At 42.3% G+C, this 13,471-nt stretch overlaps 1 protein-coding gene across 1 annotated transcript in view; it reads right to left on the minus strand.

The window, feature by feature from the left end:
* T265_13443 (hypothetical protein) overlaps positions 1-13,471 on the minus strand; it is a gene marked incomplete at both ends in the record, with an annotated part of 86,953 nt that overhangs the window by 15,221 nt on the left and 58,261 nt on the right. The window contains 2 exons of the mRNA XM_009168898.1: positions 3,138-3,397; positions 8,053-8,428. Of these exons, the coding sequence (XP_009167162.1) occupies positions 3,138-3,397; positions 8,053-8,428 (636 nt within the window). The remainder of the gene's footprint in view (positions 1-3,137; positions 3,398-8,052; positions 8,429-13,471) is intronic.

Genomic DNA, 13,471 nt, shown 5'->3' on the forward strand with positions numbered 1-13,471 from the left:
TTAAATAATCAAAGCAAACGTGGACCTAACGCCTATTTTAAACAGGTTTCCCGTAGTCAACCTCCAACCAAGCAGCACTGCTGCTTTTGCATGCAATTTCCAAGTCTACTTAAAGAGCACACACATGGCTTAGCCATTGAGAAGCTCGTGGATCCAGAAATCAAGCTAACCTACCAGAATCAACCACTGTAACGCCCACCGAATAGTTCGACATGGGTTGGAACAGCCGCTTCAGACAGATAACCGAAGCGCTACTCAATCGCGGAACTTCTGTTTGCAACTCAGCTAACCCCATCCAGATAGTGGAGCTCTAATAGAACAGTGGCCTTCTTAGGATCCAGCAGAAGATTCCTCCTGGTTGCAATCACAACTCAACTTGCTGCATCATCCGACGCCAGATGAGACTGCCGTGCAGAATAGGAAGCTTTGTGGACGCGAAAGGCCGAAAAAAGCGGAAGATACGAAAAATGATGGGAGCCTTCTGCAGGTCGTTCAACGTGATTCGGTCGACTTGTGCTTGGAAGTCAGTGAAACTCTCAGAGACCAAAATGACTCTGATATCCAGAAAACAACGTTTGGGCCGTTGGGTACAATACTTCGAACAACAATTTAGTTCGCCAGTTGCCGCCTCTAACCCGCTCTGCCGTACTTCAACGGGAGGGGGGGCGGGGGTGGACTGTGAACACAGAAGAAGTGTTCCAGTGTATATCTGTACTCGCCCTGCCGTATCTGTCGATCTTTATCCTCCTCCATTCGAGGAGGAGAAACAGACCGTTCCAGTCGACTGGAGGTGCGCTTATAGTAGTACTCATCTTCAAAAATGATACTCACGGTAGATGCAGTATCCGAAAAAAGTACCAGTTTGTCTCCCGTTATAACAAGACTTTTGGAGCCGGTGATTTTGGTCACATTAGGGCGCAACAAGGTACACTGACGCGTGAGCATTAAGCAGAATTTTGACCTGGGAGAAGCTGCGTAGATCACAACTTTATAAACCGTCAGACGTTAGAGGAATGAAATACGTATAGATTACCTGCAATTTAGTGTTCCTTAACTATATGGGTGCTTTCACTTCTGTTTATCGGTCAGCACTGTTAACCATACTTGCTCAACAGAGTATGCTTAAGATGTTTGTGAATGTAATCCGGTCCCTATATTCATATACTTGTCGGCATGTAAGAGTGCATGGTGAACTCTCTCTCTAAAGCATAAAACGGTGTCCGATAAATATTTTAACTCTCTCCGTTGTAGTTCAGTTTCGTCGCTGATGAAATGACGAGGCTGACGCCGTTGTTCCAATGGCTTCTGGTGAGGGTGTTGCTGATCTGAATTGCTGAGATAGAATCACCTTCATCTTTGAAGATGAAGGTCAAGCACAGGCTCTGTTGCATAAACTCACTACCATCGTACAATTTTTTGGTGTGTACCATGCGCCTTCAAAGTGCCTTAAGTGCTTTAGAACACGGAGTCTCTGAACATTCCCCTTAATATTCAAGGAGAAGCACTGGAGGTTGTGGAGAATTTCACAAAAGTTGGTGGTTGTATTACCTCTGACGGAAGTGTATCTGGTGAATTCTGTGCACGAGTACCAAAATCCCAAATCATGTTTCCCAATGTGCATCATTAGTGGCGTCAGAAACGCATACCACTGGACCTCAGGGTTACATATACCAAGCTACAGTAAAGATGTATGGTTTTATGGCTGCGAGGCATGGCCTCTGTGGACAGGCGGTATCAAAAGTCTCCAGGTTTTTGCCCATCGTTTTCTCAACTCGTTGCTTGTGTTGGACTGAGTCAACGAATGCGTAATGAGGTAATGAAAAACAGATATGTGGTTATGCAGGAGGTACTTCAATCAACTACAACCAGCAACCTCAACTGTGGTGGCTCTGCTATGTGCTACGATAGGATAACGTTGTCTTCCATGCCTACTTCAGATTGGCGTAGCTTGCAACAACGCATTACTTAGCAGACGTGTGTAGAAAAATCCTCGAAGAGTTTAAGTGTTGTTGGTACGAAACACATACCAGGATAAGGTCCCAGCGACTCCCCCTGGACTCGTCTGAAGGTATCGCAAGAAACGTTGGCTGATGCTGGATAAAAGTAGTTCAGTGGAAGAATAAACTTCACCCGATTAATGAAACTTCCATCTGAGAGGTCGTTGTTCGTGGAGCCAGTCAGCATGTGTGTCCGCGTGAAGTAGATCCCGTGACTGAAGGATGAGCGGCGCTATATCCTGTCTAAGTGCGAGTTAATCACACTGCTGATAAGCCCCTCGTGGCCGAACGATTAAATGTTCAAACCACAAGCCAGAAGGTCGCGGACTCGAGACTCTCCGGAGTTTCGCGAGATGCGCATTGCTAATGATTCCGAATAAGGATGAGACAGTGTTTCTAGGCTTTCCGGCACTAACTGACTTAATTTACCGAAAATCTCCACAAAAATGTTGGCTAACGAATGTCAATGGAATTCTTGACGTCACTTTCAAATTTCCCGATTGGTTGCTCAAATTTGTAGTCATGTCAAAATGCTTGCAACAGGCTAGCTTAATCCCTCTCCATCATCCACTCTTATTTTCTTATTACTCCAAGGTCTTAAGTAAAATTGAACAGAACTTCCTGGCTATACACTCACTCAATGATGTTGCTGTCTCTGGCGATGAAGATGACTCGACGCAAAAAATTCCTTTTAATTCTTTGGTCACAAAAGCACATTTCTCCCGCAGTTCGAGAATAAGTAAAAAACCGGACACCCTTTTCTCTCCTGAACTGATATCGTAATAGTTGAGCACACGGAGACAAGCACCTCTTGTTTTAATCGAAATTCCATGTCAACAGAACTGATGACGTTGTCTGTGTTTACGGGTGTCTCAACAATCCTAATATGAAATGTGGGATATATTTTAATCTCGCGTCAGCATGATTTGACGAAAATATCCGTTCATTTTCTTATCTCAACCAGCCAGTCAAAATTGTTACAGCCACCATTTTTAATAATGTTGGCTGCATTTGCTGCCCTGTAGAATTCTCCCAGGGGACATCACTGGCTGCCCAACGTTATGCCGCTGATAAAACCTGCTGCCAGATTATGCGCAGATTTCAGATAAAAATAGGCATCAATGCATCCCGTTATCTTACCGATGTGTACTTTTTAGATCCGCTGTCAAACTGATTTTCGGTTATCTGATCAGGCGAGTATCCGGCTGGGAAACCAGAATTTTTGTCAATTCTGTCTGAATTCAAAGGAAATTGACTGTTCTGTCTTCCTGTTACTGGGCTTTTTTCAAATTCTTGGGCATCATTAGCTGGTTTAGGGGTTACAATATTGGCCGGGAGTCTCATTTTCGGTACCAGAAGTTCACCGGAAGCAGAAAGTAGTCCCATTTCTAAAACGTCACCTGAAACACATGAAGAAAGATGGTGAATAATTGTAGTTTGAATGATAAGCTTGTGATCACAGCATAGTTTTGAAGAGCGCTGACTAGTTTACTTAGGTGAATCGATGAACAGTTTCGTGGATCTTGGGGCACTTAAGAAGCGGACATAAGACCAGTGTAGAGAACGATTTATTATAAATCAACCGTAGTGCAGTAGGATTCAAACCATTACGCGTGTTGGTATTAGCTCTTCACCATTCCAAGAGACTTCTAGCAAGAAAAAACTCAGCTTCCTTGGTAGATCACGTGAGGTTCTGATATCTGGCATAGTAGCCTGAAGATTGATTGTCAGCTTGGATGTAAGAAGTTTTGAGACACGAAGCATCTGGACACTGAAGAACAGGCGATGTTCTCGGGAAGGATCTACTTTGGTCGCAATCATATCAAACTGAGGGTGTACTTGCCTCAGTAGGACCGGTCTTGTGCACTACCAAGTAAGTACAAATACACTTAGATGAGTCTGTTTCACTTTCCGATTCAAAACTGACCAACATTATGTCATTCTACAAACGGAAACGCTGTAGCCCGAGTTATCATAATGCCATCTGATTGCACGTGATAACTTGAAGCGGCGCATTGGAACGTTGATTTGACAATACCGTTTGAGAAGTGTCCAAAGTTGAGGGGACTGACGATTATGCTTTCAATTTGGTTTTCAACTGTCAGCGAGTGCAAGAGTCAGTTATTATGGCATCATGATTGGAGGGACTGATGGCTTACAACAGATCTATGAATACTGTTCAGTCTATTGTACTCCGTCGGGTCTACACATGGGCCAAGGCCTCCTACAAAGCATCACATTCAGCTCCACAAGAAAGCTTTTGGCGGGTTCTTCCATTTCGGGTGTCAACTACTCATGCGGGTTGGTTACCAGGACACATGTAGGACGATATGTTGGTTTCCTAGAGGTGCTTACTGTAAGGAGCATGATTGCACTGTTCAGTTTCGGTGCAAAAACGGGGCATCAGGGTTGATTTGATTGTGAATGAGTAACTGTCATCGGAGGCACAGTTCTGAGGAAAAAACTAAACACTTGCGAATAAGACTTAGCTCCGGTTTTATCGATCAGATACTAACAGGGTTGATATTCAAAGAATGCTGCCAGACGATGGATTATTCTACGCTTGACAAAGCCACCTGGTGCAGTCATCTCAGGATAGTCAAGGGATATTTCCCATGACAGTCGGTGAATTCAGACACTGAACATAATTATTTAGCCCGTCAAAATATTCACTTACTGCGGTGCTGATCTTCCTTCAAGCTGGAGGTAATTAGTGAACTTAGAATTTCTTGGCATCAACGTGGAAGTTAGCAAGTATATAAGCAGATGCTCATTAAAAATACTTGAAGTGACTGCCGTAGTTGTTCCTCACTTGACGTAACACGCTACTCATGGGGTTGCTGATAACTCCTCGATGGTACCCGAGCGGTGGTGCCCTTCCTGGGGATCATCAGGTAGGCGCAGTCCGCGGGTTTCTATCAACCTTATGTTCGAATTGAACTCAAATTGGACGAAATTTGTCATATTCCTTCATTTGGATTTAACGAGACTCAGCTGAATCCAGCTGAATCTCTCGTTCGTGGTGTCCTCTAGCTCAACATGCCGCACAAGGCTGTCGTGTGTTCCAGGTGGAATGATATTCGAAATATCACAATACAGTGTCCAGATGTAAAACACTGCTCATACACTCCACACTTCTCACATATTCAGTTTCAAATAGGCACATTTTTTTTGGTTTTTTGCGTAATATTGTGCCTTTATTAATATTATCTCAAAAGTACTTGACCAGAAATGAAAACAATGGCGTTTAACTTTACTTCCGGCTAGGAAACTTGCCTGATTTCCGTCATTTGTTTTGAATGTAAATTGTGCCGGGCATATTTATGCAATTTGCAAAATGCCCTTTCATAACCCTACTCACCCAAACCCCAAAAGCAAGACAAAACGCCCGAGCAACAACCACAAATTTAGTGCAATGTAGAAGTGCTAGTTCTGGCAACACATTCAGTTGCAGAATGTTGATTGTACCAAGAAAGTTAAGAATTTCTCACTCGAGATTTCGTCCTGTGAATGAATTCAATCTTTAGCAAAGAGCCGAGGAGCGCTTCACAGCTGTTTCATCCTTACTGCGATTCATCAGTATTGCACATTCCAGAAATCGCTGGCCGATCAGCAATGTGATAAACTCGCACTTAAACCAACCCCCCAAATAATACCGCATGAGTCATTTCTCGTGATGGATCTCAGTTTGGGAGTTACACACTGTCTATCAGTTATACAGCTACGTTTCCCCAGAAATGCTGCAGCACCGTAGGCTCTGATGCATTGACAGTTGCAATAACTTTACGCGTCGTAAAACCTTATGTGTTCGTGGGTTAGAGTGACGACAAAATCAGCTGAAGTCGAGTCCTATTTTTACTCGTGCGTAGGCTCGGGTGTGGCACATTGATTGACCTCTTGCTAATAAGCTAGAGAGACCCAACAAAATATCAATAACTGAAGTTCAGATGACACTAAAATAATGAACTTCAAATATCAGTTATTTCAGCGCTGCGCAATCACGATTAGGAAGAAATGACCTTCTATGGAGAGAAACAAAAATATGCACACAAATTTCTTACACTGACTTCAATTAGGATTATCAGTACCACATCAACAATTCGTCCTGTGGCATTTAAACTATTGTTGCCTTTCATTGATGCATAACTGCAGATTTTTTCACAATTGCAACCGAAGAGCGTAACATCACGCAGCTGATGTTCTGGCTGCCGGAAAAAGTGGATCAGCGAAGGCGAGGATTTGAATAGTCCACATTGACAGAATTAACCACACTGTGAGAATATTTTCACGGTTCGATTCACATCTACCGATGACACGAAAAGTACCAAGGGATATGCTGGTGAGTATTTGCACCTCCCTGCAACGCACAGTATCGCACACAAAACTAAGCAGTCTGTAGAGGTTTTCTGATGGAGATGTGACTATTTCAAGCGTAAAGGAGGAGATCACATCAGTGAATTGTCTGATACGAAGGGGTATATTGACCGCGTTTCCTCGTAATTAACAGTAAATTTTTAGCAATGTGAGAATACATTTGGATCATTGGAGTTCATTCAACAAACCCACTAAACAAATCCATCATGGCAAACTAGATTTTTTCAACGCCGACTGTTGCAAAAATCATCACAGATACGGGATTCCGTTTTCGACGAGGCGAAATGGCGGTATTTGACCGACCCCTATGAAAATCTCCACCAGAGTTAGTAACTAGAACTGGCAGGCGATAGGCCTTTGAGTTGTGAAGTAACCACTGTAATGGCAATCTGGCATACTGGTTCGAAATTTAGAGCGTTTGCAGATCAGGAAGGTTTCTCAAATTGCTACAGAGCTCAGACACACTCCTGAAATAAATGTGACAAAAAACAAGGGCTCTCGATAACGTTGTCAGCACAGTGGAAGTCTGAAGTACTGTTTCGATCTTACTATGCATTTGAAATTTTCATTTCGAAATAGAATCTGTGTTAGAAATTAATTTTTAATAGAAGCAAAGATATGTCCCCTTCATTTTAGGGTAACGCGAATTTAAGTGCTTTCAGAAAGTAGTGTCTACTACCGTGTGTCATAACACATTTCATGAGAACGGGCGCCACTAGCCACATTTTTAGTTGAAAACTCATGGGATTATAAAACAAGATAATTTCATGTCGATCAAGGGGCGGACGATATACTCGGTTAAGAAAGTTGCTTTCTCTGTGTTTATGCAAACGTGAGACAAAATACAGGAAGTTCTTCCGCTGGTGCCGATGTACAGCGCATATTTTTACGTGCGCAGTTGAGCTCAGTTGCGCTCATCCTTCTGTATGATACGACAGCACCTGCTTCTTACACAATCTAAATGGGCCATAAGAGAATTAGTAAGAAAATTTTCAGACATTTTAAGGGGGACCACGGTAATGGAACTACGGTCCTAATGCCCTATGTAAGTGTTTTTTGCCTGGGTAATCTTTATTTCTTTATTAGATATGTTGGGAAAGATTCACGATTCGGAAGATTCACAAAGAAGATGCCGCTAGACTGTTCTCGAGGGTCCTCAATCCTACGCTCACTCATGCGGGACAATATTACAATAAGATTTCTTATGCCACGGTAACTCTGGACTCGGACGAGCTTTGATTAACACGTAGGCTGAATACGGTCGATAGGTAAATCCACATGAGGCGACAGTCAAAAGTTTGTCGCCAGTGAAGTTAAACACAGTGGAAGTGAACCAGATCATCCCATATTGTCCATCACTTGTCAAAATAATTTTTCGGTTTAGAGCAGTAATTCAGGTCTAGAACACGAATTTCACCAGCAGTGATTCTCAGCGATTTACAGCAACACCCAGCATGCCAACAAACTAATGAAATATTTATAGCAAATTCGCGTTTCTTCAGACCAAGGTTCTTGATCTTAAATATGCCATCGAAGCTGGTTGGAAAATCTGGACAAAACCTGAAGCATCACGACTGACGAAATATCGTTTTTGTGTACATATGACTAGTATGTTACAAGAATATTCGCTACAAAGTATTAGGAGAAAGTGTTCTCTATGTTTTACTAGCCAGACAATTACCGGTAAATGACAGCCCATCACGACGTATCCAAACGGTTGGACCAGACCATGTGGCACCAGTGTGTTCATCAGACATCAGGTGGTCAGCGAATGACGGTGGGGATGAGTCATCCAGTTGGGTTGAATCAGACTGAAAACGCATCTGTGATGAATAACGCAACATTTTCTGCCCGTATGCTATGCGAGGTGTTGGTCTAGAAAAACGATTCTCGTTCAGATTGCGCAGGCGTCGATCCCAAGCTGCGAGAGATGCACTTCTTCCCCGCCGTTTCCGTTCGACAAGGACAATGGACGATCCGGTCACCTCGAAAACCTCCGGATGTAGATTATTGATGGAAAGTCTGAACGGCATGTCCTTATTCATCGCTTGGTACAGCTTTTGAAGGGTAGAAAGAAGTTAAATTCAAGTTACAACGTTTAAAATCCCTATTTAACCTGGGGACGTAGGGATAAACGAAGGTATACAATAGGAATTCTTATTATAAATTCATATTCACCGTATCCTACATAGCAATAGTTTATGGTCCGTCGCAGCCAACAAACAGAAAATAATTAATTTGTTCGTTTTTGGCGCAGTCAAGTAAATTAAAATCCAGACAAACTAGTAATGAACTAAACTACTCACAAGGTTGCTGAAAACTCTTCAACAGCCCACGACTGGTTTCGCCCTTTTTGGGGCTCGTCAGGTAGGCGCAGTCCCCGAGTTTCCGTCAACCTTATGATCTACTTGAACCCAAATTACACTTTTTTTCGAGAAATACACTCATTTGCAAATCAATTTGGATTTCACGGGAGACTCAATTGAATCTCTCGTGGGCTCTCGAAGAGTTTTCAGCAGACTTTTTAGTAGTTTTCTTCATCAAAATATACTGCGATATTTCGAATATCGTGCCAACTGAATCATGAGGCGGCCTGTGTGCAGCACATTCAGCTGGAGGACATCATAAACGAGAGATTTAATTGAGTCTCCCGTGAAAACCAAATTGATTTGCAAATAGTAATGAACTACTTTACAACCAGCGATTCTGATCAAGAAGTTGCAACCAAAGATCCAACAGGGAAACATGAATGAACACAGCCGAAACGATAAAGCATCGATCAACCAATTTTCATCACACCAAAATTTCGGAAAATTTCACTTGTGCTAGCTTCTGATGTGCGACGAGCCCATTCCGATTACCCTTTCCTTCTGAAACGAACCCATTCATTGTCAGCACTTTTTGTTTTCAATACGAAGACTGACACTGAAATGAGAAATCAAGTAGGAAATCCCTTATCTTCTTGCGTAAAACTATTTTGTTCTAGGTATCTGGCACACACCAGATGTATCTTTCTAATCCCAAACAAACAAACTACGATCATTCCTCTTTTACATTTTATTGCCAAATATTTTTTCATCGCAGCAATTTGTCAGAAAGAATAATCCATTCTATCACTCGTTTGGAGCAGAAGTTGGGCTTTATCAAGTCGCCGTCTAATAATCCATGGCTCAGCACAAGCGAAATGGACCCGGCGCTAATTACTATCACTCCAGGGGATGTGCATACGCACACAAAGGTAGCGAATTTATAGCAGATCCGTTGGACGATCGGTGGGCTATCGCGCATCTATCAAAAGTTGCGCGACCAGGAAAACTGAAACAAAAACACTCACTAGAGAGTTTTTAATTCATGAGATTAATGAGTAACACGACAACCAGTTCGTCCGTCGGTCACATCCAGATTAGAAAATTCCAGATAGATAAGCGTTTGGTAGAATCAGACAGGCCTGTGGGACACACTTTGTGCATTCCTTAAGTCGGCGTGTTACAGATGATCAATGCAGAGGAAAAGAAGGTGGAAATTTTCGCGGGTTCCTAGAACACGGATTAAACATTGCTTTCATTTCTGATCTCATCCACATTTCCTCCGGATAAACGACATTCCCCGAGCAGGAAGGATAACATCGGTTAATAAGGTGTGAGTGGGGTCGGTCACAACACTACCTGAGCGAGGCCTACATTTGACGTCAAGACGTTCGACATTCGAGGAGAACCTGGTGAACTCTACAAAGCTCTGTTAGAACAAGAAAACTTTTCGCATCAGAAAATAATAGAAGGGGAAATTCAATTACTCGATCTCAACAGAATTGACCATCTAAAAGGCCCTATTTTATCCACGGCTGTACGCAGTTGTTTAAACTGGCGTATTTGAAAAATGAATGCCTTTTATTTCTCCGGCCGTAAAAGTGAGGCCTTTTGGATGACTAACCTGAAACTTACCACAGTCGATGTAGGCTGAACTGAAATATAGGTGTCAATTCGGAATAAACAGATTAAAGGCTAATCAGGTTAAACGAATTTGACCTTCAGCCTCTTTGCCCTTCTGAAGAGAAACTCAGAGTGGAAAACTGAGTCTTGTTTCAAAAAACCTAATGGTTGCCCTAACGAAACGCTGTGAGTTTGAGTGCGAACTGGAGTAGCCTTTAAGTGAACATATCACCCGATGGACAAAAACAGTAGACAGTGCAATAAACAAAAGTCAATGACGTTAACAACCAATTATTGGAAAGCCAAACAAACGTTAGCAATATCATTTTGAAGTGGCAGTGAAACAGCGGTAGCTAAAACCTGTTGTCGCTAACTTTGGTAAGGCCCTGATGACGACGACGATGATAGGCATGGTTATGACGAAAACCCGTGCTATTCGTACAGAACAAAATTTTGTAGAGGTTTCAGAAATATGAAAATTTACGCGAAAATCTTGTATAATGAATTTGGACTGAGCAAAAGCTGTATTTAGAGGTTATTTTGTAAAACTGCGGAAGATATCATGGATTAATTCGGTCTTTTCCGTATTGCTTACTGTCTTAGACTGAATCTATCAAACAAGCACGTTTGGTCACATGGGTTGGCAGTCCCCTTATGCCGTTCAAGGACATCATACAGGGCGACTTCTACCTTAACTACGTGATGCCTGTAGTGGTGAAATCTTGTGGTCACATTGTCAGTCCGTCTTTTCGGTTTCTGGCCGGTGTTCACAGAGAAAACGCGCTATGATAACTTGATATTTTTCGAAAAAAGTTCACTTAGTTGGAAGAACTACACGTTTTTCCTTGTTCCGGTTCCAAAAGACGGGATGTTGCCACAACAACGGTTGCACCACCTAGTTAAATCAACTGAAATAGTCTCACCGGATTCGATCTTAAGAAAACTATACAATGGTACGACTGGATAGCAGCTTTGGTAGCTGAAGAGTAAGTTTATGTGGTTGTCAGTGGCAAATTAATGTGGAAAATATTTTAAAGGGAATTCCTGCCTGAAATCACGTCGAAAAGGTATACATGGGTCGAATGTGGAGAAGAAGCTCGAAAGGCGATAAAGTGTGACAAAGTTGGACACCTTGACTTATGAAGTGAATTTTAATGAGTCACCTATAAAATCATAAGTCCGGTGATCCAGTAGTGAAGTATTACGTTATAAAGAGAGCCTTCCTGAGATCTGAACGGGAAAAGTCTTACGTCCATAACCCTATTTTGGAAACGAGGGTTTTGGGAAGCAGTTTTCGATACGAGTTGTTTCATACAGCCTGAACTTGTAATAAAACGGCAACTACTGCTACACTGAGGTCAAGTACAAGTGTCTCGACACTGGTGTTTTGCACAATTGTAATGATGATAATGCATTCTGGCTGACGTTTTGCTTAGGGATATTTTCTTGGGCATCCTCGCAATTTGACAGCTATTATACGCACGGGAATTACATTACTAAGAATCATTTCATGCAAGATCGATAGTCACTTGATGGCATCAGTCTACGTACAACAGAGGGGACAACTGGAATTAGTCCTGCTTATTCCTCCAGTTTTTCCATTCTCCTCTTGTTCTGTGTTGGAGTGTGACATCGGAAATTAATGTGTAACACTGGTGGGTTGAGGGACAAAATACATATCGGGGAACCAGATCGACAGGATCAGGAACATCCCACCGGCATACCTTAGCCACCGATTCGGTGAAGCACATTCTACTTTCCAAGCTGCCCTTATATCTGGCTAATTTACCAAACCGCAAGCCTCTAGCATCCTTTAAAATCATTTGTCAGTGTCAACTACAACTGTTTAAGCCTTACCTTGAACTTGTTTAACATGCATTCCTTTCCTCTCAGGCAGGAAAGGATTCACGCAGAAACTTCGGTCACACCTTGTAGGGTTGGTTTGAAATATTTGTCACGACAAAAAAGGCAAATAATTTTCCGCGCACATCATCTGTTTCTCCAGCGTACGTTACGCCAAATAGGTGAGTGTTCAGTAACCACCATCTCTTTCATACCAGGCACGACTAGACTAAAACAAGGAACCTCTTTCAGTTAGAAACGTGTCAGTTCTTTGTATCAGACCAAAGATTTGTTAAAGTATATCCCCACTGTGTCTACACAAATGATTTCCGTATTATATCGATTTTAAGATCAATAAATCCAATAGAAGAAACCATATTGCTCAAGTAACCACTGGGTTGCATGTCATACTCACGTAAGTCGTGATTCCTGGTTGGAGAAGACACCAGCTAATGAGCAAACCGTATGAACGGGAGCCTTCGTGCACCCAGCTACGGCTAATTTTATGTTGTAGAGTGAAGTATTTTATGAAGAACCAAGTCGGATAAGCAAAAATGCTATAGAAATGAGCGTTACTGAGTAATAAAGGAATCAAGGCGAGCTCAGTAACACAGCTGCATACAGGCCGAGAATAATTGAATTAAAGTTGCAGGGAGCAGGAAATTTGGTCTTGAATTTTCACACCTATGGAAAAATAAATGACAAGTGAGCATTTCGAGTGTGAAGAATCATTTTTTTCTATGGAATTATATTTCAAGTCGAACTGGTTTAGAATAAGTCGTCATAATAGAAGACTATTTTGATTGGTCTGGTGAGCAATACCTATTCTATCCTACTATCTGTCGTGAGACACAACAAACTGATATTTTGTCAAGTGCCACCTCTTGCATGCAACCAGTCCTCCAGGAACTACTTTTTTCAACACTTGGCTGCGCAGGTTATAGCTAGATTCAGGTTGTTCCTTTCAACAAACTGCATTCGCCTGTTCAGTGTAAATGAATTTGCATACTGCCTCTGGCATCAAAATGAAAAAGGAGTGATGTTGCTTCACGTGCTGGTGTAAAAATGGACAGAACTTCTGTTTTATCAGTGGTTGTTTCAGGAAGCGGAAACTTGAGTTGAGCTTCAGTACGTGGAGTAATAAACCATACGGTTTCCGTTGAAACCACAAACGCGCGCAAATATGGTATGCGCTGATTTGCAACAAAGCGAAGTGGGCTCACATACTACTCATAAGGCCCGTGACAACTGTATGTCGTACTGCTGGTCTCGCTTTGCTAGGAGTTCATTTGCTAGTCCAGGTCCACGAATCCGTCCAGTTCTAGTTTT

The sequence above is a fragment of the Opisthorchis viverrini genome, assembly GCF_000715545.1.
Source record: "Opisthorchis viverrini unplaced genomic scaffold opera_v5_66, whole genome shotgun sequence".
Taxonomy (NCBI): domain Eukaryota; kingdom Metazoa; phylum Platyhelminthes; class Trematoda; order Opisthorchiida; family Opisthorchiidae; genus Opisthorchis; species Opisthorchis viverrini.